Here is a 27,679-nt window from a genome sequence, read left to right as displayed (position 1 = left end):
GGCCCAGATCACAAGGGAGGTGGATTGGGCCTCGGGGGCACAGGGTGTGACTGGGCCAAAGTATTCATTCTTCCCGGAGGGAGCAGTGTGCCAAGCACCCCAGAGCCAAAGCCTGGCTGGACCGCCACGCCACCCCCGCCTGGCGCTTCTGGAACCCCGAGGGCCCAGGGCTGGAGGGCGGGGACACTGCTGTGTGCCATAGAGGGTCGGAGACCCACTCTGTGCCAGTGCCAGTGGGGCCTGGGTGGCCCGGGCCTCTCCCTCGCCCATTGTGTGGGATTTGTTTTTCTCGTTTTCCACCTGGGGAGCTCCATCCCCCCCCACTGTGTCAGGTCCCCAGCAGAGGGGCCCTGGTCCCCCATCCCCCGCTTGCCCAAGAGACAGCCGGGTGCCAGTGCCCCCGAGCGACCACCGCTGGCCCCCTCTGGTTATACTTGTATATTATACAGTCCTGATTTCAGATGGTTTCAACCTTAACCTATTTTAAAGAAGAATATTATATAAAAATACTGTTTTTAAACCTTTTGTCATTTGAAATGCATGTATTGTTGTGCGCGCTGGCGGACAGGCCCATTAGCTCAGTGCCAACCTCCCGGGGCCAAGGCTGCCATGTGGGGGCGGGGCGGGGGCGGGGCAGCAGGCTCCGCTCAGCGTGTCGGGGCCCTGACCCCTTAATCCAGAGAGAGCTGATGGAAATGGACTTTTCATATCTTTCTCCTGAAATGAATTCTGTTTTAAATTGGAATAAATTTTGTTCCTAAATGCTGTGGCCCCTCTGGCTTATTTCCCCTCACTGGCCATAGCAGGTGGGCGGCGGGCACTGCAGGGGCGCCCGAGCTCTGGAGGGTCTAGCCTGGTCCCCGCGCGGCCGGCTGCTGTGTGAGCTCCCGCCGCGGCGGCCGCAGCGGCCCTGGGATGTGCCTCCCGCCCTGGGCTCTGGCTCGGGCTCCAGGCCCCCTGCTCTGAGGTTCTGTGACTTGGCCCCGACTTCAGGTTCATTCGTCTGGACTGCGGGGCTGGAGCATCTGGCCAGATGAGCCTCCTGACTGGGGGTCGGGGACCGAGGAGACCGAGTCCTGGACATTCTGTATTTACTTCTGCAAACTGAGGAGGTTGGGTCCGTCTCTGCGATCTTCTCTCGGGCCCTTTTCCTTCTTAAAAAACGGTGAGTACGCATGACACAATTCACCACCTCAGCCGTCTCTAAGTGCAGTGCCCAGCGGCGGGAAGCACTCCCACACCCACACCCTCTGTCTCCAGAACCTTCCATCTCCCCTCACGGAGACTCTGTCCCCACGAAGCCCGGAATCCCCACCCCTGCCTTAGTCCTGGCTCCCACCGTCTCCTCTGTGTGCGAGTGGGACTCCTCTGGGGCCCTCCTGGGAGTGGGGTCCCGTGGGATGTGTCCTGTGTCCGGGTCCTCTCACTCAACAGTGTCCTCAGGTCCCTTTGTGTCGTCGCAGGTGCTTATCACCAGGGCTTAATCTATGTAGAAAAGTAGAGTAGGAGGGCAGGATGGGCAACAATGGTGACATGAGGACAGGGCATTCCAGGTAGAGGGCATAACCTGCAAAGGTCCTGGGGCAACATTGGGCTTACACAGCCAGGGGGCCTGTGTGTCTGGAGCAGAGTGAGCGAAGGGTAGAGAGGGAGGAGGGGAAGGCGGACGGAGAGGGCAGGAGCGGGTCGTGCAGAGCCTAGGGGACCACAGCGGGAGGACTTGGGCCCCAGGAGGTGGGAGCCTTGGAGGGGTGTGGGCAGAGCAGGCGTGGGGGAACATGACTCGGGAGCTCTTGGGCGCCCTCTGGTGGTCGCTGCGGGGAAGCCGGACAGGGGGCGAGGGCGGGAGCCGGGGATCCCGGGCGGAGGGTACCGCGCTGGTCCTGGAGGGCGCGGTGGGGGCTGACCCGGTGCAGGCAGAGGAGGAGGCAGGATCCGGGCAGTGGGCGGAGGGGAGGCGGAGGAGGCCCTGCCACGGCGTCCGCGCACCTGGACGTCACGCCCCCCGCGGCCGGCAGGCGCCGCTCGCCAGCCTCTGGCCTTCCCCGCCCACCTGCAGCCTGACCGCGTCTTTCCGGGGAGGGCCTCTCCTCCGCTCCAGCGGGGAAACCGAGGCACGGAGGGGCCAGTCGCCTGCCCTGATGGCGGGCCCGCGGTTGCGGGACTTGAGCACCAGCCGCGGCTGTCCCGCCCGGCGCAGGTAGGGGTTCAAGGGCCGCGCAGGGCCTTTGTCAAGCCATCAGGAGAATTTCAGGGCGGGAGGCCTGCAGAGCCGCGTTCCCACGCCCACGAAGCCTGCCCTGCCGGCCCGGGGACTGACACCTGGGCTGCTGGGAAGGATGCTTCCAGGAACACAGGTGTGCGAGAACCTGTCTTTGGGGTGTAAAACTAGCAGTGGGGCCCCTGGATGAAGACTTCTTGTCTCATCCAAAGAAACGATTCATCCACTAAAAACCTGGTATCCCAGCGTTGCCTCTGGGCCACCTCGGGCAGGGCATGACCTCAGCTGTGGCCAAGGGCAGGGTCCAGGGACGGACAGCAATGGCCCTCAGGGGCCATACACCCAGCATCGGAGGAGTGAGAGGTCCTTGGAAATGATGTAAATATCTCATTCCTCATTAAGCAGAAAAGACTCTTTCTTTTTTTTAAGATTTTATTTATTTATTTGACATGGAATCAGAGATCACAAGCAGGCAGAGGCAGGCAGAGAGAGAAGGGGAAGCATGCTCCCTGCTGAGCAGAGAGCCCGATGCGGGGCTCGCTCCCAGGACCCTGAGATCATGACCTGAGCTGAAGGCAGAGGCTTAACCCACTGAGCCACCCAGGCACCCCCAGAAAAGACATTTTAAAAAGATTATTTATTTGAGAGGGAGAGGGACCACAAGGTGGGGGGAGGGGCAGAAGGAGAGGGAGAGAGAATCCCAAGCGGACTCCCTACTGAGTGCAGAGTCCCATGTGGGCCTCGATTCCAGGACCCCGATATCATGACCTGAGCCGAAACCAAGAGTTGGCCGCCCAACCGAGCCACCCACGCGCCCCAAGCAGAAAGGACATTTTTAATACCAGAGAAGCAGCAAGGAGTATGTCGTCTATGAATAAAGGAGAGAGGGAGGGAGTAAGTACAGCCCATGAAAGCTCACCAGAGCCGGTGGGAGTGCAAATCGGTGCATGCACTTTGGCAAAAGATAGTATCTGGGAGGGGCACCTGGGGGGCTCAGTTGGTTAAGCAGCTGCCTTTGGCTCGGGTCATGATCCCAGCCTTCTGGGATCGAGTCTCACATGGAGCTCCTTGCTCGGCAGGGAGCCTGCTTCTCCCTCTGCCTCTGCCTACCACTCTGCCTGCCTGTGCTTGCTCTCTATATATCTGACAAATAAATTTTTAAAAAATCTTAAAAAAAAAAAAGATGGTATCTGGGAAATATCTCATAACCTCACCCTGCCACACATAGATATTTACCCCCAGAAAGTCAGATGGAGGACGGTCATCAGATGGTGTGTGCCAAGTGCCCACTGCTGGTTACTCAGGGCAGCCCCGAGCTGGAATTTAACCAGGAGGAAGGGGAGGAGGAGGAGGAAAAGAAGAAGTAGTATAGAAAGAGGTGGGGGGGGAGGAGAAGAGGAGGAAGAGGAGGAGGGAGAGGAAGAGGGGAAGGAGGAGGGAGAGGGAGGGGGAGAGAAAAGGGAGAGGAGAGGGAAGGGAGGGTGGAGGAGGGACAACAGGCAGGGCAGGGAGGAGGGGGAGGGGGTGTGGGAGGAAGGAGAGGAGCGGAGCAGGAGGAGGGAGGAGAAGAGGAAGAACCTTGACCTACACAAAAATGAGCAGGTGGATCATAGATCCAAATGTCACATGTAGGGGCGCCTGGGTGGCTCAGTGGGTCAAGTGACTGCCTTCAGCTTAGGTCATGATTCCCGGGTCCTGGGGTCAAGTCCCGCACTGGGCTCCTGCACTGGGAACCTGCTTTTCCCTCTCTTCCCTGCTCATGATCTCTCTCTCTCTCAAATAAATAAAATATTAAAAATTAATTAATTAATTAATTAATTTCATGTGTAAAATGGTAAAACTCCCAGAATAAAAGAACAGAGAACATCTTAATGGCCTCGGGTTTGGGGAAGAGTTCTCAGAAAAAACACCAAAGGCATGATCCATAGAGTTTAAAGAATGGGTATATTGAGCAGTATCGAAATTGAAAATTTTGCTCCACTAAAGACACGGTTAAGGGGATGAAAAGCCCACCCACAGACCGGAGGAAATATTTGCTGACGGCATACCCAATAAAGGACTCATATCCAGACCATACGAAAACTCTCCAGATACAGTCATAAGACAACAATGCACAAAAGAAACAGTACATTACACAACTAGATCCTTCCCCGAGGAGGATACACGGATGGGGCCTACACACCATTAGCTGGTCGGGTAGATGAACTCCCCAAGGAGACGCCATCGCGCATGTCTTAGAAGCTCTAGAATGAAACGTGCGCGCCCCATCGCGTGTTAGAGAGGACGCCGAGCAACCAGGTGTGTCCTCCTTCCCAGCGGGCCGCGCGCGGTGGTGCGGCGGCTTTGGGAAGCCCTGAGCGGTGCGGTGCAGACCCTGGGCCCCCAAATCCCACCTCGAGGGATTTATCCTGGAGAAACCAGCACAATGTTTGTCATAGCCGTCTTCATCACTCCGCACGGGAGACATTACGCCGTCTTCTGCGCGCACGGGAGACATTGCGCCGCCTTCTGCGCGTAAATCTCACTGGGCGGTACCCCACGCCCCGCTTGCAGAAGCTAGGGGTGCTAGACGCTCGGAATCTCAAACGCTAAGGGAGAGAACCCAACCTGAAGAGCTACCTAAGACTAGGCTTGCCTTGATACGACAGCCTGAAAAATATTTTAAACATCATGGACACGAAGATCAGTGGTTTCCGTGGGCTGGGGCCCAGGGTGAGGGTCTGACAACCCAGGAGGGGGTACCCGGAGGGAGATTTTCAGGAGCTGGAATCACATTCTGGCCACTGTGCAGGTGATAATTTCCATGACTCTGACCTTAGTCGAAACTCCTAGGACCGCACACCCAAGAAAGTGAATACAGTGCCATGTCAATTTTAGAAATGAAGGACAAGAGAAATCTTATTACCAAAAAGTCTTCCCTGGCCACAGAGCGCCATGGAAGTCGGAGCCATGTGGGCCGTTGGGCAGAAGGAAGGAACATCTGGGCACCCTCCTGGGGCTGACGACATCCTTCACCTTCTCCTGGGTGCCGATCACGTGGCTGTCGGTTTCACAACAGTTTATTAGATGGTACCTTCATGTTTTATGCATTGCGAGTGTCTGTGTGTGTCTTAAAAACATGCACACAATTCCCGAATGAACCAGAACGTGACAGACATCCTGAACGGCGGCCTGCGTGGGGGAAAGGAAGCAGCTCGCCTGTGTTAAGAGACCGGAAGGGAGATTTCTTTTCAAGCTGGAGAGATTCACAGAGGCCGGGCCTCTGGCTGGCAGAGGGGCTGGAGGGGTTGGAGGAGTTGGGTCGTTTCCTCTGAAGCCCCTGGGAGCCACGGAGGATGGTAAGCCAAGGCCCCACAGCCTGGTCCTATTGTGTCATGTGGGGGACTGGTGTCCCTTTGGGAAACACTCAGTGGAGGGCCGGGGGGCCCTCCGTATCCTGCGCCTGGCACTTGCCTCCGTTCCTGCTCCTGTGTCCGTGACTCAGCCGGGCCTCCCAGTTTTGCCAAGCTGGTTCTTTCTGTTCCGCGGCCCTCCCAGCTCTGCCTGGCTCAGACTTATTTCTGCTTTTCTTCATCTGCCACAAGACTGGGAAATCAGTTGCTCAGGCCTCCTGCCTCAGGGAGCACCTCTCCTCACAGCCATCCGGTTGTGGGCGGGAGGGCGGCTGAGCAGGGCAGCGCCTAGCACCCCGGTGACCCATTGGGGGGCCCCTATCGAACTTCCCATCTGCCATTCGTTATGAATCAACAGCAGAGAAAACCGCATGATCTCGCTGGCTGGGCGTGGGGGAGGGCTATCGGGCGGCTGCTGTGTGATCCCGGCCCTTGGCTCACCTTCTCTGAGCCTTGCTACAGACATCTGAGAGGTGTCCAGAGGCTCCCGATATCTCCAGGGGCAGGGGTTTTCACGAACGTTCTAGAGCTTTCTAGAACTTCTCGAAGGGGATTCTGCACCCAAACAGGGCAAAGATTTCTGGGATTGGAGACAACTCAAGACCTCCCCTTTTGCTGTGAGTGTCCGTCCAGGAAGCAGCTGTGTACTCCCCCCTCCCCCTGTGTCACTGTCCTGCTTCTAGTGGCCCTGTGACCTTGTCGGGAGAATCCCTGAACTCTCCCTGCATGGCTTAGACTCCCAAGGTGCCCCGTGCCCAGGCTGCCTGTCCAGCTCCTTCTCCTAGTGCCGCAGGTCATCCGGTCAAGGTGACCTTCCTTGACCCCCTATTTAAAGCCCCCAGCCCCAGCACCCCAACATCCCTTACCCCCTGCCTGCTCTGCTTTATTTCTTGTTCAGAGCCTAGCACCATCCGACAGGCTAGAATATGTCTGAGAACTGGGTTGGGTTTCATCTGGGTCTCTATCTAGGATGTTAGGCAGGGAGGCCGCAGATTCTGTCCTTTTGTTCCCTGTCATGCGTACAACGGTGCCTGGCACACAGTAGGTGCTCAATAAATGTCCGCAGGAAGAAGGAAGGGCCCCTCCCCAGGGCTGCTTGGTCAGCGTCTAGAGCCTGGGGCCTCACCAGCTCCCAGGCCCGGTTGTCCTTCCACTGCTGCCACGGGGGCTGCCCCAGCAGGTCACTTCCTGACCTCGCGCCCCAGTTCACTCATCTGCACACGGCGGGTAACAGGAACCCCCGCACATGGGAGCCCCCGGCCTTCACTGCTTTTCAAAAAAGATCGTTATTGGCGTTCTGATGATCTCTCCTAATTGGCTCGGAGGAGGGGAAGAAGGGGTGGGCCTGGGGCCAGCCTGGAGGCGGCGTCAGAGGCCTCGGGGAGGATGGAGTCCACGCCTTCTCCAGAATGAGGAAGGAGGACCCAGAGGGCGCTGCGGGAGGCAGACTGAGGTCCAGGCCTTTCCTCACAGGCAGCCCGCCCTCCCCAGGGGCACCCACCCTCAACCAGTTTGGCAGGGCCGGGCAGGCAGGTCTGGAGATGGGCGGGGAGCCCTGAGCCTCCACACCTTCCCGGGTTCCTCCTCCTGCCCCCACCCGCCTGTGCCGGGCACTCAGGCCTCGCCGCTCGGGGCGCCCGGTGCCTGAGGCGGGGACGTCAGGGGTCCCTAGCGGTGACCCCCCAGAAGAGTGCGGCCTCCCCCCCACCCCAGCGGGCCACTGCCAAGAGCCCTCTCCAGGGCCGGCCGGGCGGGGTGCCCTCCCCGGGGGGCCGGGGCCATGCGGCCTCGTGCCCACTGAGACCCCCGCCATGGCCCGCTCGCTGACCTGGCGCTGCTGCCCGTGGTGCCTGACGGAGGAGGAGAAGGCGGCCGCCCGCATCGACCAGGAGATCAACAGGATCCTCCTGGAGCAGAAGAAACGGGACCGTGGGGAGCTGAAGCTGCTGCTGCTGGGTGAGCAGGGCGGGGACCGGGGCCGGGACCGGGACCGGGACAGGGATGGGGACAGGGACACGGCGCCGACCAGACCCCCCACCAGGCCGGGAGAGTCTGGGGCCGATTCTGGGCGAGGAGACTGAGGCGCAGAGACATCCGGGTCCGGCCACCTCGAGGGGCAGGTGCTGCAGTGGAGGTGGCCCCCGGGGCAGCAGGCCCAGCCCGCCCTACCGGCTCTGGCTGCGGCCTCAGCGGGGAAGGGAGCCCCGAGCCCCGCGCTGCAGCCCGCCCAGGCCCTCCCGGCTGCGTCTACACAGGCCGTCCCACCCTCTCCCCGGCCACGGGCCTGCCCCACGGAGGGCTTGACTATCCGCAGAGTGCCCTGGGCCCGGCCTTGCCAGTGGGCTCTGACTGACGGACGGACCGATTGACTCATTCATTTGTTCATTCAAGAGACAGTGAGTGACTCTTGGGGCACAGCAGCCACAGGCAGGGGCAACGTCCCAGCCGCTGTGGACCTCATCTCTTGACACGAGGGAGACCGATGTTAGCCCAGACAGCAACAAACAGATAAAATAATTTCCGGCAGCAAGAAGAGCGAGGAGGAGAAGAAAACAGGGTAGAAGGGAGGAGTGACGGGGCTGGTGGGTTGGAAGGGTGGCCCGGGAGGGCTCGAGGTCTTGTCCAGCTCACGTGTCCACTCCCCACAGGCCTAACCCTGCGCAGGACATCTTGAGCCCTAGCAGGGATGGGAGGGGGGTGCGCTGGGCAGGTGTGGGGTGTCCCGGAGTCACGGGGGCTGGCCGGCCGGCCCTGGGCCAGGAGCCTGGCCATCTGTGCAGTGGCCTCGCTCTTTCCTGGCTCAGTGGGTGGAGCCCCGAGGAGTAGAGACATGGGACCCCTGGGACTGCACCTGCATCAGGGCCCTTCTCAGTCTAGTCTTATATGTAGTTCTGGTAAAAGACAATTTAGTTTTCCAAGGCAGCTGGCCTGGGGATGGCCATCCAGGTCCAGCCTCTGGCCCCATGGCCTCTCGGACCCCAGCTCCTGCTTCTCCCTCCTGTAACCCTTGGGCGGCCACTTGGGTTCTTTGCTTTTTTCATGGACTATTTTGTTTTCCTTCAATGTTGGTAAAATCGCCAATGAGGCTGTCTGAGCCTGGAAGCTTTTAATTAGGAATTTAATTGCTTTAATAGCTGTCTCGGATTTCTTCAGCCAGGGTAGGCTGTTACAGTCATGGTAGGTATGGTACGTGATGTGTGATTGATTACCTTTTAATAATAATATGATTAGGGCTAGCTAGGCTATTTCTTCTCGGGTGAGTTTTGTTTGTCGGTGCCTTTCAAAGCACTTGCCCGTTTCTTCGAAGCTGTCGAAGTTATGGGCGTTCAGTTGTCCACCAAACCCGTCATCATCCCTTCCAGGCCTCGAGCATTTGGGGTGGTGCCCTCTCTATGGTGCCGTCTGTCTGCTTTTCCTCCGTCCATCAGGCTCGGGCTTATCAGCGTCGGGGAGCTTGTCTTGCACACCTGAAGTTCACATACCCGAACCTCAGGGCCTTTGCACGTGCTGTTCTTCTAGGAGCAGAACACCTCTGCACGGCTGGTGCGCTCACTCCAGGCAGCATGGCCCATGTGTCGCCTCCTCGGGGAAGTCTTCCCGGACTCACCCGCTACAAAGGCCCCCTACCCTTCTCTTTCCTCCACTTGATCCATGTGATCTTTCTTCCCAGCACTCGCTCACTGACCCTCTCTTAGACTGGTTCACTGTTTTCCATGGTCTGTCTCACCAGGGACACAGCAAACAGCATGAAGGTGGGGACCGTGTCTCTCTCATTCATTCCCTGGTCCCCAGCTTCCGGCCCAGGAGCACGGTGACCCCAACAGAGAGCAGACGCCCAGAGCAAACTTTATAAATGAATAAGAGAATGAGTGAGTCCTGTTTCAGGGCGATGTTCCCCGGAGCTGTGCCAGAGCTGGGGAGGGGAGGTCCCCGGCCCCACACGGCTCAGACTGCTGCCCAGCCAGCCCCACTCAGGAAGCCCCTTCTGCTGGTGGCAGGTGGGGGGAGGGGAGGTTGTCCGCGTCTCATGCGCTGCTGGTGGCCCTGTGGTCTGTGATCCTGACCTCCCCCCCATCCCCAGCCCTGAGGGCAGCCTCCACACCACCCTCCCTTCTTGAAAACAGGAATTGAATCCAAAAGTTATTTTTTCCTGGAGGTGGTTGATCTTTTTGAGGAAGCAGGCTGAGGGGCCAGGAGCCTGTCCCTGACAGGAAGCCATTGGCGTGTTGGGGAGTGGGGCACATCAGAGCGAAGCCATCAGAGGAGCTGGCTGTGTCCACAGTGCCGGAGGTAGATAAGATGGGGAAACTGAGGCTCAGAGAGGTGACGCAGAGAGCCCAAGGTCACACAGCCCGGATCAGAACCTAGAATTCCGGGTCCAAAGCCCATGCACTTGACCTCCCTGTGAACGTGCCCCCTGGAGAGAAAAGCCCCGATTCCTCAGTGACAGATGGGGAAACTGAGGCCCAGGGAGATGACAGGATTGGTCTGGGATCGGCAGCCAGCCTGAGCCTGAGCTGGACATGGACGCTGAGCCGCCGGCCCTCCAGCCGCCAGGCCTGGCTCCCCGAGCCGCCGAGGCCCTGTTTCCTGGAGCTGCCACCCCCTAGGGAAGGAGCCGCACGGGTGTCTCGTGATGCGCAGGGTTGGCACAGCTCTTCCCGGTGTCTGCAAGGTTCCACTTCCTCATCCATCCCCAGAAGGAAGCAGCCACTTCCCTTCTGGCCCGCCAGGTGGGCAGAGCTATCCCTGCGCGCCCCCCTGCCCCACCAAAGCCACCCGGGAGCCTGGGGCTGAGCAGTCCTGGCACCCTTCGTGGCTTCAGGACGGTCCTGGGCTGCAAAGAGGGGTTTCCACCCGCTGGAGTTTTCTGCCTGTGACCCATTCATGAGTCACAGGATCTGTGGTGCGGGTGGTGACAGGGATTTTTTTTTTCCTTTAACAAATCAGAGGAGAAGAGAGAAACATCAAGTAAGCTGTTGCTTTGTGAGGCCTGGGATTGCTCTCCGCACTCCCGGGGGAGACAGAGGCCCCCCAAGCCGGATGACGCCACCTGATACTCGGACGACGTCGTCTGATTCTCGGATGACGTCATCTGATACTCAGATGATGTCGTCTGATACTCGGGTGACGCCTCACCTGGCTGGCGGGCCGCATTCCATTTTGTTGATTTAAGAGCTGTAAGGGCTTGAGTTTGCTGCTGGCTGTGTGGCCCTAGGAAAATCACCTCACCTCTCTGACCCTTGGGCATCTTCTGCAGATGGTAAGCCAGTGAGGTCGTGAGAGGACTGATTGAGGACGGGCACAGGTGGCTTTGGCCGAGGGCCGGGCAGAGGCCGAGCGTTGATCACGCTCGCTGTGATTATCGTGATGGGGAACTTCCCGGTGTCCCACTTAAAACCCAGGAGCTCTGGGCTCAGACGGAGTGAGGTTTGCATCCCAGCTCGGCCACTCATCTGCTGCCTGGCCCACAGCAGGCCCATGAGCCCACCTGGGACTCAGTTTCCCCACACGAAGAGTGAGCCAAGAGCCGCCCTCTGGTCAGGGGAGGCTCTGGTGCGACGGTGCGTGCTGGGCTCAGGGCTGCAATACTCGCACGCTGCCCCGCAGGGACATTGGCTGAGCTGGACGCCTCCCTTCCTGGAACCCAAGACATCCCGTGATCTCAGACACGTGTGGCTCCGCACTGGACAGTTTCAGCCCGTGGACCCGGCATGGGCTGTTCAGGCGCTTGGGGGAAAACGGCTCATTTCGGAATAATTTTAGAGGTACAGAAACATGGCAAAGGTAGTGCAGAGAGATTCTGTCGACTTCCCCTAAACGGCTTCCCCTCGCGCTCGCGTAGCGGAGAGGGCAGCACGCTTGTCACGGCTGAGAACGTCACTGGTTTTCCGATGGGGCCATTTTCCTGCTCCCTTGTCACCTCCAGCACCTCACGCTGCGGGAGAGCTTCCCACCCCCTTCGCTTTTCAATTTGAGACACTTTCAAACCTCGCGGAAAAGGGGCGCCAGATTCTTCTGCAAATGTTGGCCTTTTACCGTATGGCCTCGGTCCTCCCTCTGTCTGTGCACACACTCTGCGTAACCAGATATGTGTGTATAGTCATCATTTAGATAATGCATTATTATATCTACAATTTGTTTTATTATGTATTCACATATTTAATAATACATACTCATCTCTCCCCCGGAACTGCTTGCAAGTAAGTTGCAGGCCTGACGGCTTTTAACTCCTAAATACTTGAGGGGCTTGGGTCCCCCCGCCAAGCAGCGAGGACCGGGAGCAGGTGATGGTGGAAGCCGGCACCAGCCCAGCCCGCACACCTGACTCACAGCGCGGCTGCTCTCCCCTTTCCCTGCTGGTGTCCCTCAGGGCAAGAGAAAAGCTGGTCTTTCTCTTGAACCTCGAGTCCCGTGGACTTAACAGATACTAGTTTCTCCTGGCCTGCCCTTGTTGCCCTCAGATATGTGGGGGTACAGAGCTTCTGGGGGGCTGATGCAAGGCAACACCTCCTTTTCTCCCCCCGCCACCTCCCTCTGCTCCCTCTGCCCTGTTTCCTCTTTCTGGGCTCCAACCAGACCACCCCTTCCTTTTCTGCTGCTTCCTGTTCCTCCTTCCAGTCTGCCATCCTGTCCCGGGAAGGACCCCCCGCCAGTGTGCCCCAGGAGCTGGGTAGGGCAGGAAGGTGTTGGCGGGACCTCCTGGTACCACACGCCCTGCCTGGCTGTCGCACTTACTGGACAAAAGAGGAAACAGAGGCACACCGGGAGGGAGGGTCCAGAGCTTGGAGAGTGGTGGGGTTGAGCCTTGCTTGGTCTCTGACTTTCCAGCCCAGGCTATTGGAGATCCTAGTGATATTGTCGCAAGCCCAGGGCCGGCTTCCTGGGTGTGGGCCCAGGGTGGACCCACAGCGCCCTGGGCTCAGAAGGGCCTCATCTCACACTTGGCCTGTAAATCGTGTAGTTGGCCCTGCAAGGCCCCTCTGATCCCTCAGCAAGGTCTTGTTGAGTCTGTCCCCAGAATTGCTCTCAAATGTCCCCTTCTCTCCACCTGGGTCCAGCCTGCCCTTGCCCGCCACAGTCTATCCTTGCTACAGTAGCCGCTAGAGGATACCTGTGAGGACCTGGGTCAGGTGTTCCACTCCCCACCACCCTCCAGGGCTCCCACCTCCCTGGGGTCAAAGTCCAAGTCCTTTCCTGGTTCCCAGGCCCTGCACCAACAGTCCCCTTCCCTCCTTGCCCTTCCCTTCTCCCTTTTTCTCCCTCCCCCATTCTGCCCCAGCCAAATGATCTCTTCTCTGTCCTCCAAAATACCAGGCCTGATTCTGCCCCAGGGCCTTTGCACAGGCTGTGCCCTCTGCATGTTGTGCCTTTCCTCCACATTTTGGCACAAGAGCAAGTTTCCCAGACTTCAGATCTCAATTCTACAAATTACCTCCCCTGAGAGGCCTTCTCTGACATTCAGCTAGAGTAAGCTAAACACTATTTATTCTATTCTATTTCCTTCATTAAAGTTTCTCCACCTGGAATTACAGCAAATAGTAATAATAGTGATTCTTACTATAGTCAAGGCTATGACTGCTGCTAACAGTGAACCCTAGCTGACGTAGCTCGCACTGTCTAGGCATCATGTAAACCAGGGCTCCACGAATTTTTGTGTACAAGCAGACAGTAAATATTCTCAGTCCCAGGGGCCGGACGGCCCATCTACCTGTATCGAGGACACAGCCATAGATCATTTGTATGCACACGGGCACGACTGTGTGCCAATAAAACTTTATTTGTGGACACTGACCCACGAATTTCACATCATTTTTGTATGTGACAAAATAGCCTTTTTCAAAAAAATTCCTTTCCATCATTTAAAAATTTAAAAACTACAACCGTAAAAAGCATCCAAGGTTTCAAAGCCGGCCACGCAGAAACAGACGGCCCGCAGGATAGTTTGCTGCCCCCCCCACCCCCAGGAGCCCCTCACAGTGAACTCCTTTCCTGGGAGCTGGCGGGCAGGGTCTGTTGCAAACCCCATCTTACAGCGGGGGGAGCCCGAGGCCCGGAAGGTGAAGGCAATGGTCCCGGGTCGCAGAGCACGGCCCTGGCCAAGCCAGGATTGGGGCCGTGAAGGCATGGGAAGGTGGGGCGCGGCGGGAGCCCCAGGGCTGAGCTGCCCGTCTGCCTCCCCAGGGCCCGGCGAGAGCGGGAAGAGCACGTTCATCAAGCAGATGCGGATCATTCACGGGGCGGGCTACTCGGAGGACGACCGCAAGGGCTTCCGGCCCCTCGTCTACCAGAACATCTTCGTCTCCATGCGGGCCATGATCGAGGCCATGGACCGGCTGCAGATCCCTTTCAGCAGGCCTGAGAGCAGCGTGAGCATCCTGGGGCCTCCCCTCTTGGGTTTCAAGCTGGGGGGAGGTGCAGGGGGGCTCTGGACCTCAGGATGGGACCATGTTCCTGGAGACTCCCAAACCCAGGCTGTATCCACTAGGACCCCCAGGGCAGGAGTGCACCCTCAGACCCCAAAGTCCAGGACCGTGTCCCCTCAGGCCCCCACAGGTCAGGACTGTGTCCCCTTGGACCCCCCAGGTCATGGCCATGTCCTCTCAGACTGCCAGAGGTCAGGGCCCTGTTCCCTCAGATGCCCCAGGTCAAGACTGTGTCCCCTCAGACCCCCACAGGTCAGGGCCCCATCCCCTCAGGCCTCCCCAGGTCATGACCACATCCCCTCAGATCCCCAGGTCAGCACGTGGGGCATGGCAGAGTCCTTTGGGCCCCCAGATCATGTTAGGTTCACCCAGCGCTTTCCTGGGGGTCTTCTGTGCATCCCAGGCGACTTGGCAGCAGCTCCCCTCTCCTGCCTCCCTGTGGACCTCCTGGCTCGGTCATCTCTCCCTGGCCCCTGTGATGGCCAGGGCGGGAGTCCTGAACCAGCCCCTATTTCGCCAGGGGAATGTTTGACTGAGTCCTGCCAGTCCTGCTGCGGGAGGGCCGCTGCGCACGCGCACGTCACATCCCTTTCTCATTAAATTTTATTCGGTAACGCCTCCCACAAGCTCTGCCCCTGTAACCGATCTCCAGGAGCAGCAGGCAGAGCTGGTGACAGCAGATCCCTGGGATATATTCACCTTGCCTGACTACAACTCCGTGCCCCTTGGACGGAAGCTCCCGAATCCCCCCTCCACGGCCCCATTCCGCTCTCTGCATCCATGGGGTTGCCTTTTCTAGACGCCTCGTGTGAGTGGGACCCTGCAGTGTTTGCCCTTTGGGACCAACTTATTTCCCTTAACGTGATGCCCCCACGTTCATTCGACCGGTTACCTATCGCAGAATCCCCTCCTTTTGTAAAGCCGTGTAATATTCCCACACGTGTGTGTGTGTGTGTGCGCGCGCGCGCATGTGCGTGTGTGTGGGTGCGCGCACCACGTTTCCGTTATCCATTCACCTGCTGGTGGACACTTAGGTCATTTCTACACCTTGGCTGCTGGGAATGGTGCTACAGGAAACAGGGAGGATGCTCATATCTTTCCAAGATCCTGATTTCAATCCTTTTGGTTAAACACTCTGAAGTGGAATTGCGGGATCCCGGGGTAGTTCTATTTTAATTTTTCAGAGGAACCTCCGTGCTGTTTTCTGCAGCGGCTCCACCAGTTTGCATTTCCCCCAATGGGGCACAAGGGCTCCAGCTTCTCCACATCCCCACCAGCACCGGTCCTTTGTTTGCTTTTTATAACAGCCATCCTGACAGGTGTGACATGACTTCACCTTTCTCGAACCAGAAAGCTTCTGATTTTGAATTTGAGCTGGTCCAAGGACCTCGGGAGACCAAATGGGGCTGGTAGCACCTTCCTCACAGGGCTGGTAAAAGAATGTGGTCTACTAAAAGTGATAAAAGCTCTCAAAATGCACCTGGAATGTCGTAGGGCACAGTAAGCACGAAACCCCTTCCAGCTGGGAGCCGTCGTCCCCATCTCCTAGATGCAAAACAGGAGGCTCAAGGAGGGGAGACACTTGGCTAAATTTTCACAGTCCACCAGTGCAAGACCAAAGATAAGCACCTGCTATCCACCCCACCACCTTTGGTTACACCACTTTGCTTTACAGAATAACGTTTTTATTGAGATATAACACACGTGCCAGAGAAGCCCGATGGCGAGCTCAGTGAATCATCACAAAGCAAAGACACGTGTGTAACCACTGCCTGGGACGAGAAGGAGAAGAGAGGCCCCTTCCCAACATCGCTACCCAGTCCCCCTCCTAGGGCTAACCACTATCCCGTCTTCCATCAGCATCTCACCTATTTTTGAACTTCTCCTACATGGAATTAGATGGAAGGTTCTGCCATATCTGGCTTCTGGCACTGCACAGCGCAGCGTGTCTGTAATTCTTCCATCATTGGGGGTATACTTGTGGTATTTTCCTTTCCACCATATATATTTTATGAAAACCTGTGCATTTCTGTTGGATATCTGCATAGAAGTCGATGTGGATCAGAAAGTGGATTAGATCGGGAGGAGACACCAAACTGTCTCCAAGCAGGAGTGTGTGAAGAGTTCTGCTTGCCCCAAATCCTAGCCAACACCTGATGCTGTCCCCTCGTTGTAGCCATTCTGGTGCATTCTTGGTCATGTTTGATTGTGGTTCTGATTTGCATTTCCCTGGTTAATAAGGAGGTTGCACACCTTTTCATATGTGTGTTGGAGATTTGGATATTCCATTTTTGTGAAGCACCTGTTCAAAACTTTTGCCCATTTTTGTTTTTGTTTTTAGTTTTGCCGATTTTTTTCTTTTTCTTTTTCTTTTTTTTAAGTATCAGTTTTTTTCTTACTGATTTGTAGCAGATTCTTTGTATGTTCTGGATATGAGCACTTTGTTATGTATTTTGCAAATATTTTCTGCCCATCTGTTCCTTGCATTTTCATGGTGTCTGGATGAATAGCTCTTAATTTGAATGAAGCGTGTCAGTCTTCTGGTTAATAACGTGTTGTTGGTGGGGGAGGGAGGTTGGAGCCAGATTGAGATGTTTTTCCACCCCAGGGTCATGATAAAACTCTCTGTTGTTGTCTTTTAAAGGGAGCTTTGTTGTTTTATATCTAGATTTACATTCCACCTGGATTGATTTTTGAGTAGGGTGTGAGGCAGGGATTATGTTGCTTTTCTTTCACCCCCCTTGCCTTGCTTCCCCCAGGACAGATATTCAATCATGCTAATGCCTCTTATGCTTTTCCCACTGTACCACAGTCTCATCTTTGTGATGAATCAGTTGTTCAAATGTGCCTGGACCCACTAATGCTCACTGTTCTGTTCCATTGGTCATTTTATCTACCTTTGAGTGACTATCACTTCATGTTAACAATTGTAGCTTCCTAATATCTAGGTTTCGAGCCTGCTAGTGTAAATCCTACCACTTTGTTCCTCTCCAGAATTGTGTGGGCTACTCCAGGCCCTTTTGCATTTCTACATAAAGTTTAGAATTACCTTTTCAACTTTTACAAACACACACACATGCACACACACACACACCCCTTCACACCTTTCTGGGGTTTTAGTAGAATTGCATGGAATCTGTAGATTAATCTGGGGAGAACTGGAAGCTTAAAAAAATGCTGAGTCTTTCAATCCATGAACATGGCTCAGTCCTTCGATTATTTAGCTCTCTTAAATTTTTCATAGCCATGTTTTCTACATTTCAGTGCAGAGGGCTTTCACATCTGTTGTTAGATTTATTCCTTGGTATTTGATATCTTTCAGAACTACTGTAAATGAGATTAACATTTTTAAAAATGTCCACTGGTTCATGGTTAATATACAGCCACCTGTTTGATTTTTGTTTATTGATCTCAAATTCAGGGACCTTGCTAAGTTAACGTGTTCATTCTGACAGCTCATCTCTAGGCTGTTTGGGATTTTCTACCTATAGTCATGTTACCTGTGAATAACCATAGCATAACATATTCCTTCCCAAACCTGACACCTTTCCTTTCTTTTTCCTGTTGTATAGCACTGGCAAGGACCTCAATATGGTGTTAATTAGAGATCATGGAAATCTTAGTTACATTCCCAGTCTCGGAGGAACACACAGTTCACATGCACATGTCCAGATGCACAACCACACACATGCGGATTCACAGGCATCTACAAGCCCACATGCACACACACCCACGTGTGTGCACACACCAGCACACACACCTGCACATGCACAGGCCAACACAGGAAGTCTGAGAGGCACGGACGCCCTCCTGCTGGAAAGAAAGGAGGAGAGATGGAGCAGAGGTTGCTGGGAGGAAGAAGGGGAAACACGAGGGGCTGCTGGGCAGGCAGCTCAGGCTGCGCATGCCTCTATCTCCCTGAGAGACCTGGCCACAGGGTTTCATTGCACTGGTCTGTGGTGGGAGCTCCCGTAGCGACTTGCCCCCTAGGAGTCCAAGAACCAGAACTGATGTCCCCACTGTGTTCTCTGCTGCCCCTCTGCCCTCTGTCTGGGGACACACAGGTGCAGAGCAGAGCAGAGGGGTGGAGCAGGACTGCAGTGTGGGGGTGGTGTGTGGGGGGGCTCCCTAGCAGAGAGAGGCAGTGACTTGTAGGGATGTGTGTGGCCCTGCCCTGCCAGGCTGTCCTGAAGTTCCCTGTGCTTCCCTCCCCAGCACTATGCCAGTGTGGTCATGAGCCAGGACCCCTACAAGGTGACCACTTTCGAGAAGCACTACGCCGTGGCCATACAGTGGCTGTGGAGGGACGCCGGTGTCCGGGCCTGCTACGAGCGCCGCCGAGAGTTCCATCTGCTTGATTCAGCTGTGTAGTGAGTGTGGGGGCCTGCAGGCGGAAGGTGTGGGGTGCAGGGCACAGCTGAGATGCAGCCAGGGATGAGCTCCTCCCGGGGATCCCTCTTGGACAGTCAGGGTCCAGGCTGGTGGGCTCCGGCTGCGGGACATGCTGTGGGGTGGGCTGGCTATGGACGGTCTTCCTCCAGAGTGATGTTGTTCATGGGGGCACTGACCAGCCGTGACATCATTCCTGGGGTGACACTGCTCATCATCACACAGTGACACTGTCCTGAGTACGATGTTGGGCATCTAGGGTGATTTGACAGTTGAGACTTTTCTTGGGACAGATTCACTGGGTGACAGCTACCCGAAGGTGACTTCCCCCTCCCCCCGCCAAGTGAGACTGTTCTTGAGTTCATACTGTCCTTGAGGTCATGCTGCTTTTCAGCTCGAGGGTAAAACTGCTTCTTCCCGATGCTCCCCCAGCTCAGGGTGATGCTCTGGGCCACCTGCAGAGCCAGAGATCCTGGCCCCTCCCTGAGCAGGGGCCTCACTGGGCTTTGGGTGGGGGGGTCTGAGAAACAAACTAAGGCTGCAAGACTGGGCCTCAGGGCTCCTCCCTCCACAGCTACCTGTCCCACCTGGAGCGCATCACTGAGGAGGGCTACATCCCCACGGCCCAGGACGTGCTCCGAAGCCGCATGCCTACCACTGGCATCAATGAGTACTGCTTCTCCGTGCAGAAGACCAACCTGCGGTGAGCTCACAGCCCAGAGTTGGGAAAAGTTTCCTATGGGAGGGCAAAGGAACTGGGGCCCTGAAGGATGAGGAGGAGTTTCCCGGTCCCAGTACTCAAGGGGCTTCCAGGCTGAAAGGGGCAGAGCCATATCTGGCCACCCTCAGCCCCCTTACAGCCAGATCTGAGGCTGGAAGATCCCAGAGTGGGGTAACCAGAGCTCTCAGAGGGCAGGTTTTCCGAAGAATAGGACATTGGTATTAGGGCATTGGAGGATGAGTAGGAGTTCATTAGGATAAATCTTGAAGGGCTGCTGGCTAGGGGGAGCAGAGACTTTGTGGTCAGTGATATTCCAGAGGGATTGGTTCAGGGCTGGGGAAGCTCAGAGGGTGATCCTCCTGGGGGGTGAGAATGGAGGTCAGGAGACTCAGGAGGGGGCAGGAACCATGATCCAAGCAGGAAGGGTTGGTAAGGGCAAGAGAAGTGGGCATGGGGATGGAAATGAAGGGATGGTGCAAAAATCATTTTGCATGTGGAAGGGGCAGGACTAGATGAGTGTAAGAATCTGAAAATCAAGGTGAGGGGGTCAATGTTGGGCCATGGTGGTGGCGGCAGCATGGAGGTATTCGATTAGACAATTAAGTCATTTGGGGCACTGGGGTCTGAGGAGTCTGGGGCCTCTGGCAGGTGGCTGGACACACACAGGCCTTATCTGGAAGGTGGAGATGTAAGTAGCCAGTGCAGCAGGGGCTTATCCAGGCAGAGTGATGGCCAGTGTCAAAGACTAAGGCGAGGTCAGGAAGAGTACACTGAGAGAAGTGACTTCTGGGATTGATGACCTCAGCAAGCTCGATGTCTGTGGGCTCATGGCGGGGAGCTGTGGAGGGTGCAGAGGGAGGGCTGCACACAGGGGTCGTGTTCACTTCCCCCATATTGACTCCCACGCTTCCCCGGATGGACCCCTCAAACTTGCTCTTCTGGCCTTTTCATAGTCCTTACAAGGATGGTTCATCATTTTCCGTTTGCTGTCAGCCTCCTCCCCTGATGGAGAGCCACACGAGGCCAGGGCATGAGCTTGATTCTCCAGCTTTGCTAGTGGTGATGAGCTCAAGATCAGAGTGGAAGTTGGTGAATGGGGGAGGATGAGTGGAAAGATGGAACGTGAACAAGTGCATGGACGGGTGAGTGTCTGTGTGTGTAGATGTGCCGAGGTGGGTGAATGGGTGAATGAATGGATGGATGAGTGGATGCATGCGTGGGTGGGTGGGCGGGTGGATGGATGGGTGGGTGGGTGGGCAGATAGATGGATAAATGGGTGGGTGAATGGGTGAGTATGTGCGTAGGTGGATGGATGGATGAGTGTGTGGGTGACGGATGGATAGATGGGTGGGGATTGGATTGACGAATGGATGGGTGGGTGGATGGATGGTGGGTGGTTGGATGGGTGGGTGGGCAGACGGATGGACAAATGGGTGGGTGGATGGGTGAGTATGTGGGTGGATGGGTGGACAGATGGAAGGATGGATGGATGGGTGCGTGGGTGATGGATGATAGATGGTGGGTGGTTGGATAGATGGACGGATGGGTGGGTGGGTGGGTGAGCATGTGGGTGGATGAATTGGTCAAAGTTTAGGAATGAAAATAGAGGTTGGGGAAGCTCACAGGAGAGCCTGCGCTGAGGAGCTAATTTTCAGGGGGGAAGCCTTGAGTGTGTTCTTAGGCCAAGGACAGAGCTAACCCGTGGAGTGAGGGCTCAGAGGAAGCTGAGACTCTGAGACAGGAGGCTGGCAATCGCATCCCTCACACCTATCTCAATCCCCAGAGCCCTGCTCTCAGCCAATGCACCCCCCCCCATTCTGCTCTGAGGTTTCAGGGAGTCTGAAGAGGCCCAAGAGGGTTTGGTCTCAGGGATCAGCCACAGGCACCAGCCCGGTTTTCCATACAAAGGGGCAAGTCCCTTCTTGCTCTGGGGCTTCTGGCATTTCCTGTTGGCTGCCTGGGTAACAGCCCTGTCCCCAGGAAAATGACGCAAGCCTTGTTATCAGTGACCCACATTTCTTAGAGGAGAGAAGAGGAAGACGGGAGGGCTCAGGCTTTTGTTGCGGTGTGTGAAGGTGGAGTCTGGGCCCTTGCCCTGGGCCACACACAGACAGGATGGTGTTGGCCCTGACAGAACAATGCACACGTCACAGATGGGGAAACTGAGTCCCGGACTGTTCTGCAGTTGGTTCCAGGTCACCTACCAGAACCAGGGCAGACCCCGGATGTGTCTGACCTGCTGTCTTCTGCCACAGGGTGGAAATCAGGCATCCCAGCACAGAAGCTCAGCAAAGCCTCCCCTCCCATGCCTCAGTTTCTCCATGTGTAAATGACCCGAGTAACACCTGCCCCACGGGGCTGAAATGCACTCACACAGCAGAGGCATTGTCCCAGAGCCTGGCCCTGATTCCTGCTGCTATTAAATATGGATCTTGACATGCCCCAGATGTGCCTGGCGTCCAGGGTGCCATGGCAGTGGGTCCTGATGAGGTCTGATAGGGATGATCCTTGGCAGGATCGTGGACGTCGGGGGCCAGAAGTCAGAACGCAAGAAGTGGATCCACTGCTTCGAGAACGTGATCGCCCTCATCTACCTGGCCTCACTGAGTGAATACGACCAGTGTCTGGAGGAGAACAACCAGGAGGTGAGGGCCACCGTGGGTGCAGTGTGTGCCGCCTCTTGCTGGCCCCAGGATGTGGAGCTGAGCAAAACACCCCACTGCCACTCTTCCGTCGTCAGAACATTGAGTCTAAGACACAGATCCACAAACACCCCAGACTCTCTTTCTCTCTCTCTCTCTCTCTCATTCCGAGACATGGCCCCAGGAAGCACAATGCAGCTGGCCTGGGAAAATGGGTCATGCCCCAGGGAGAGCGTCCTGCTTTTATTCAGAAAGGCCGGGCATTGCTCCTTTGTGAACCCTTCTCCTAATTAGGACCTGGCTCACTTCAGACATTTGTGCTTTTAGGGGTTAAAGTTTCACATGCCCAGTCTGGGGAATCCAAGGGTCGATGCTAAAATTTTGACTGTTAGACCAAATGCAACAGAATGAATTTGAGGTCATTCTGCCACAGATCTTGGTCGAATGCAGCACACACCACCCCCACCCCTGCCATGTCCTGGTTTGCTGGGGCTGCCTTGACAAAGTGCGACAGCCTGAGGGCTGGAGCCACGGAGAGACATCTCCTCTCCCAGGGCTGGAGGCCACAAACCCCAGATGGGTATGTCAGCTGATTCTTTTGAGCCCATGAGGGAGACTCTGTCCCCAGCTCTCCCTATTTCTGGGGGTCGCTGGCTGTCCTTGGTGTCCCTTGGCCTGGAGACACGACGCCCCATCTCTGCCCCTGTGGTCACATGGTCTTAGCCCCATGTATCTCTGTCCAAATGCCCCTCTTTATAAGGACCTCTGCCATGGGAGGTGACAATCTACTATGACTTGTTCTCAACTAATTACATCTTAGAAAACCCCTATTTCCAAATAAGGTCCTATTCTGAAGTTCTAGAGGGAAATGAACTTGGTGGGGGACACTAGTCAAGCCAGTAGAGGCACACAAAAGCATGGGCATAGCCCCTCTGACCCAGGCAGGAGCTGGGGAGCCCCAAGTTCTTGGACGTTAAGCTGACAGCCCCACCTCCACATGGGGGGGAGTGCTCCTATGTGGACCAAGCTGGCCACTGGAGTAATGACTTACCTGTTCCCCCCAACGCAGAACCGAATGAAGGAGAGCCTGGCCCTGTTTGGCACCATACTGGAACTGCCCTGGTTCAAAAGCACATCTGTCATCCTCTTCCTCAACAAAACTGACATCCTCGAGGAGAAGATCCCCACCTCCCACCTGGCCACCTACTTCCCCAGTTTCCAGGGTGAGTGGTTCTAGAACTTTCTATGCCCTTCATCTCCCGAAAGTAGTTCCCAAGACAAATGCTGGTCCAGACTCTACCTCAGCTAGAGTCAGTGGAGTTTCATATGTGATGGGACAGACCTGAGGTCCAGACCCAAGTCCTGCGTCTCAGTACCCGCCCCTCTGCAGGATGGGGAGAAAGTGACAGCTGCCATCATTCTTGATGTGGTGCCTTCAAACAGGGGCCTCTAAGGAGGCAGGTGTCATAGATCTCTTGTGTGTGGGTCTGCTGTAGAGTTCATTGTCATAAGCCACACCTGGAAGGCGGCAACAACTATTTCCAGAACCAGCCTAGATCTTGGAGACTTCTTTTTTTTTTTTTTTTTTTTAAATCTTTCGTAGTCATCTTATCTCTATCTAAGATAGCAGACGCAAAAAGAAACCAGTGCCTGACCTTTGGACAAGTCCTTCCAAGGCACAGGGCTCAGTTTTCATTGATACGGCAACTGTCTTACACGCGGTACCTGTAGCAATGGTCGTGGCTTGGCGAGGGCGCGTGAATCAGGACTATAACCCTACCCTGGGCAGGAACAGGTTATATTCTAAAGAGAGCGGAAGTGGGGTTTGGGTGCATCCCAGGAAGGGGTGAATGGGCTCGAACTCTCCTTGGAGGGCCACTGTGAAGGGACTTGTGGAAGTACCCCAGCTGAGCGACAAACCACCCGCTAAATTAGGGGCTTAACATAGCCCTTTAACTTCACTCACGTTTTTGCGCTGCAGGAACTTGGGAAGGGTTGAGGTGGGTGAGTTCATCCTTGATGCGTGTGGCATCAGCTGAGGTGGCCACGAGCGAGATACCCCTCCGAATTCCAACACTGTGTGTCTGATCCCTCTGTGCCCTCTTCCTCCCTGCCTCCCCCTCCTTCCCTCTCCTGCTCTCTCTTTCTCCCCTCTCTCTCCCTCTACATGCCTCCCTGGCCCCATCTGGTGTCTCCTAATCCAGGTCCTTTCATGAACCTTGGGCTTCCTCACAGCATGACTGTTTTGGGGTGACCAGACTCCAGCCCCAGGGGGTTGGCAGGGGGGAGCCTCAGAAGTCCCAGATGGTAAGAGATGCCTCACTCTATTGGTCAACCAAGTCACTGGAGCCAGATCATACTCAAAAGGAGCCAAAGAGACTCCCTTCTCGACGGCCAGATGGCACCCACATACAGGGAGGGGAGTGATGGCCGCCATCCTGGAGACAAGCTGGCTTCATTTTCTGGGGCCAAAAACCAGGGGCAGGAAACCACCGAAGTGTATCCCCCTCAGGTAATGAGGCCGGAAGTGTGAAATCAAGACGTCAGCAGGACTGGTTCCTTCTGGAGGCTCTGAGAGGACATCTGAGCTAGGCATCTCCCCTAGCTTCTGGTGTTGCCTGCAATCCTTGGGGTTCCTTGACTTATAGACACAGCATTCCGATTGGCCGCAGCTGTCACACGGCCGTGTGTGTGTGTGTGTGTGTGTGTGTGTGTGTGTGTGTATGTGTGTGTTTCCTCTTCTTATATGGACTCCAGTCATGGGCTACCAGGCCCACCCCAATCCAGTATGACGCCATTGCAGGCTAACTTAATGACATCTGAAGACCGTATTTCCAAATAAGGTCATGCTCTGAAGTTCTGGGTGGACAGGGATTTGGGGGAACGCTAGTCACCCCAGTACACAAGCAACCATGGCAGATGCCACTATAAGCTTGGTGACATCACCATGGGTGTGACCCTTGGCCTTCTCAGGTCTCAGAGCCCATGGGAGCCCCTCTCAGCCAATCAGACCCAGAAGATTTGGGGGCCTGGGAGACAGATGTCAGCTTATTCTAGCATGGCGGACATGGCCAGGAGAGTTTGGGGATGGGGAGAAAGTGGAGAGTTTTGAAGGATTATTTCTTTCACATCAAAGGAAACCTTCATGACTCACCTTTTTCTCCCAGCCATAGGCTGGAGAACTCTTTGCCAACTTCTGGCACTCAGTCCTTCCCTCTTCTGTACTAAATAACATCTGTGATTATAACAACAGCTCACGCATCAAACCCCATTGGAAGCACCTAGTGCAGCAGCATTCCTTCTTCTCACCACGTAGAGGTGGGGAAACCGAGGCACAAGGAGGTGCAAACACTTGCCAAAAGCCACACAGCCAGGGAGTGGCAGAGGCAGGATTCGAACCCAGGCAGTCTGGATCAGGAGCCAGCAGACTTACCCCCTGGGGATCCTAACTTTCTGGAAGAATGCCAAAACTTTCTCATTATTGAGTACAGAGCCCTCTACATGACTGCGCTGAATCCTCACAACTCTGGGCGGCTGGGGACGGTTGGGATCCCCATTTTACAAGTGAGGGAACTGAGGCTCACAGCAGTTGCGGGGACGACCGAATAAGGCAACCCAACCAGGAAGCAGCAGAGCCAGGCCGTGGGCTCTGGCTTGAGACAGAGACGCAGACACAGACACAGAAAGGCTGAGCATGTCAGCGACCTCCCCAGGGTGGCCATCCCTCCCCTTCTCCTGGCCTCGGTTTACCCATCTGCCCCTCTCAGAGAGACCTTTGTCTGCAGTTCCAGGTTCCCAGCCCCTCAGTTGCAAACCCAACCACGTAATCTGCTTTTTTTAACACGGTTCTGCCTAAAGTCCCAGAGCCCAGGCTTATTGGTTCATCCCAGGTCATGTGTCACACCTGAATCCATTCTTGAGGCTCCCATTGGCTGGACCTGATGGTCATGTGACCCTGTAGAAAGGCCAAAGATGGCGCCCGCCTGCGCCGTGCCGCGTCGTCCTTGCAGGCCCTGCTGTCCTGATGTGGTCCACGTCCGCGGCCCAGGAGGGAGAGTCCTGCCCGCCCTGCAGACCGCGAGGCCTGACTGGCCACCCCTCTCCCCGCAGGCCCGAAGCAGGACGCGGAGGCAGCCAAGAGGTTCATCCTGGACATGTACACCGGCATGTACGCGGGCTGCGTGGACGGCGCCGACGGGAGCAGGAGGGGGTCGCGCTCCCGGCGCCTCTTCAGCCACTACACGTGCGCCACGGACACGCAGAACATCCGCAAAGTCTTCAAGGACGTGCGGGACTCGGTCCTGGCCCGCTACCTGGACGAGATCAACCTGCTGTGACCCAGGCGCCGCTGCCCCCGGGCTCGCCCCGCGCGTGGCGGGCGCGACCTGCGGGCGGCCCGGGGCTGGCGAAGCCCGGATGCCCCCGTCGCGCAGAACCAGGTGCGGGCGGCGAGTGGGTCGCGGGCCGAAGGCCGGTCGCCGCCTGCTCCTTTCCCGGCCCTCCCCAGGCCCTCCCTTGCCTCCGTTTACATCCCCGGAGAGGGAGCACACGGGCCGCTTGGGACGGCAGGGTGGAGGCAGAGTGAGGGGGCCCTGCCCTGGGTAGGGTCTCCCCGGGGCTAAGGCCGGGGACCCCACGGAGGCGACGCGCCAGCCCGGTGATGGGGGCGGGGAGGGGGGGGGCGGCTTCGGTCCCAGGGACGGACTCTGGCGCCCCCTGGCGGACGGGAGGCGGCGCCTGCCAGCCTGAGTCCGGAGAGCGCGGGGACTTCCCTGTCCCCTGCGGGAAAAGCGACCCCGAAAACGCTGTCCCTTCCAGAGTCTGTGCCTCCAAGCGTGTGTCGCCCTGTTTACAGACCAGGGAAGCCTAGGCCCAAGCGCTTCCCCCACTTCCCAGGCTGGGGGTCCGGCGCTGAGTCTCACGACCTTTCTATATTTATTCTCCCCGCCCCCCCACTGCAGGGCCCCTGCGAGACATTAAAAACAGGACAGGCTGGACACCTGTGATTTCTTGGGGGCGTCCTGGGTCTCACTGCGCCGCCCCTTCTCAGGGCGCCTGTCCCAGGTGGGGTAGCCACGTGGAGAAGGCGGGGACAAGTTGCCGGGGTCCATTCACCCGTGCAGGGCACGTCCTTGGTGTGGGACCATGTGCTTGGAGCGTGGAGGTGGCGTCGCATCTCTCCCCGGCCTGGGGCGGTAGGGCGGGTGCGATGGGGGCTGGCATTGGAGCCCAGCTGTGTTGCTGCTCACCCCAAATTCCAGGAGCCACCATCCACCTCTGATGAAGGTGGAGATGCGGACGGAGATGGTCCCACTTACCGCAGACCACGGTGCCCCACAATCCTCAGGGCCATGGCACAAGCCAGCCCACCTCTGTTGTCAGACGGGGAAACCCACACAGAGAGATGCAGTCGTTTGACTGAGGTTCCCGCCTGTGGTTTGGTGACGCCAAGATACTGATTCTTTCCACGCTTTTTTTTTTTTTTTAACTTTCATTTATTTATTTTTTTAAAAGACCAATTGGGTATTTATTTGACAGAGATCACAAGTAGGCAGAGAGGCAGGCGGGGGTGGGGGGTGGAAGCAGGCTCCCTGCTGAGCAGAGAGCCCGATTCCGGGCTTGATGTGGGGCTCAATCCCAGGACGCTGAGACCATGACCTGAGCCAAAGGCAGAGGCTTAACCCACTGAGCCACCCAGGCACCTCTTTATTTACTTTTAAAAAGATACACTATTTTTCAGAATAGTCCTATTTATAGAAAAAACGTGAAACTAGAACAGAGTCAACCCGTGAAATGACGCATTTCCCTATTACAAACATCCGACCTTCACGCGCACCTTTTCTTGATCATCCATGACCCGACATTGACGCGCCATGAACTGATGTCCC

At 56.3% G+C, this 27,679-nt stretch overlaps 1 protein-coding gene across 1 annotated transcript; it reads left to right on the top strand.

The window, feature by feature from the left end:
• Window positions 1-7,082: 7,082 nt before the first annotated feature.
• LOC111161743 (G protein subunit alpha 15) lies at window positions 7,083-26,781 on the top strand. The gene is made up of 7 exons (XM_022525646.1): window positions 7,083-7,569; window positions 13,798-13,982; window positions 18,255-18,409; window positions 19,003-19,131; window positions 21,665-21,794; window positions 22,861-23,014; window positions 25,902-26,781. The coding sequence occupies exons 1-7, from the start codon at window positions 7,425-7,427 to the stop codon at window positions 26,126-26,128; spliced, it is 1,125 nt and encodes a 374-aa protein (XP_022381354.1). The 5' UTR covers window positions 7,083-7,424; the 3' UTR covers window positions 26,129-26,781.
• The last annotated feature ends 898 nt before the right edge of the window (window positions 26,782-27,679 follow it).

This window comes from Enhydra lutris, unplaced genomic scaffold, assembly GCF_002288905.1.
Source record: "Enhydra lutris kenyoni isolate GAN:26980312 unplaced genomic scaffold, ASM228890v2 scaffoldscaffold86, whole genome shotgun sequence".
Taxonomy (NCBI): Eukaryota; Metazoa; Chordata; class Mammalia; order Carnivora; family Mustelidae; genus Enhydra; species Enhydra lutris.
The sequence above is the reverse complement of the archived record's forward strand: the minus strand, read 5'-3'. Positions and strand labels throughout refer to the sequence as shown.

Excerpts from the sequence above, each read along its gene's own strand:
- LOC111161743 (XM_022525646.1), top strand. The coding sequence starts at position 7,425 with ATGGCCCGCTCGCTGACCTGGCGCTGCTGCCCGTGGTGCCTGACGGAG. Across the intron at positions 13,983-18,254 it reads TCAGCAGGCCTGAGAGCAGC|CACTATGCCAGTGTGGTCAT; the intron begins GTGAGCATCCTG and ends TTCCCTCCCCAG. Across the intron at positions 21,795-22,860 it reads TGGAGGAGAACAACCAGGAG|AACCGAATGAAGGAGAGCCT; the intron begins GTGAGGGCCACC and ends CCCCCAACGCAG.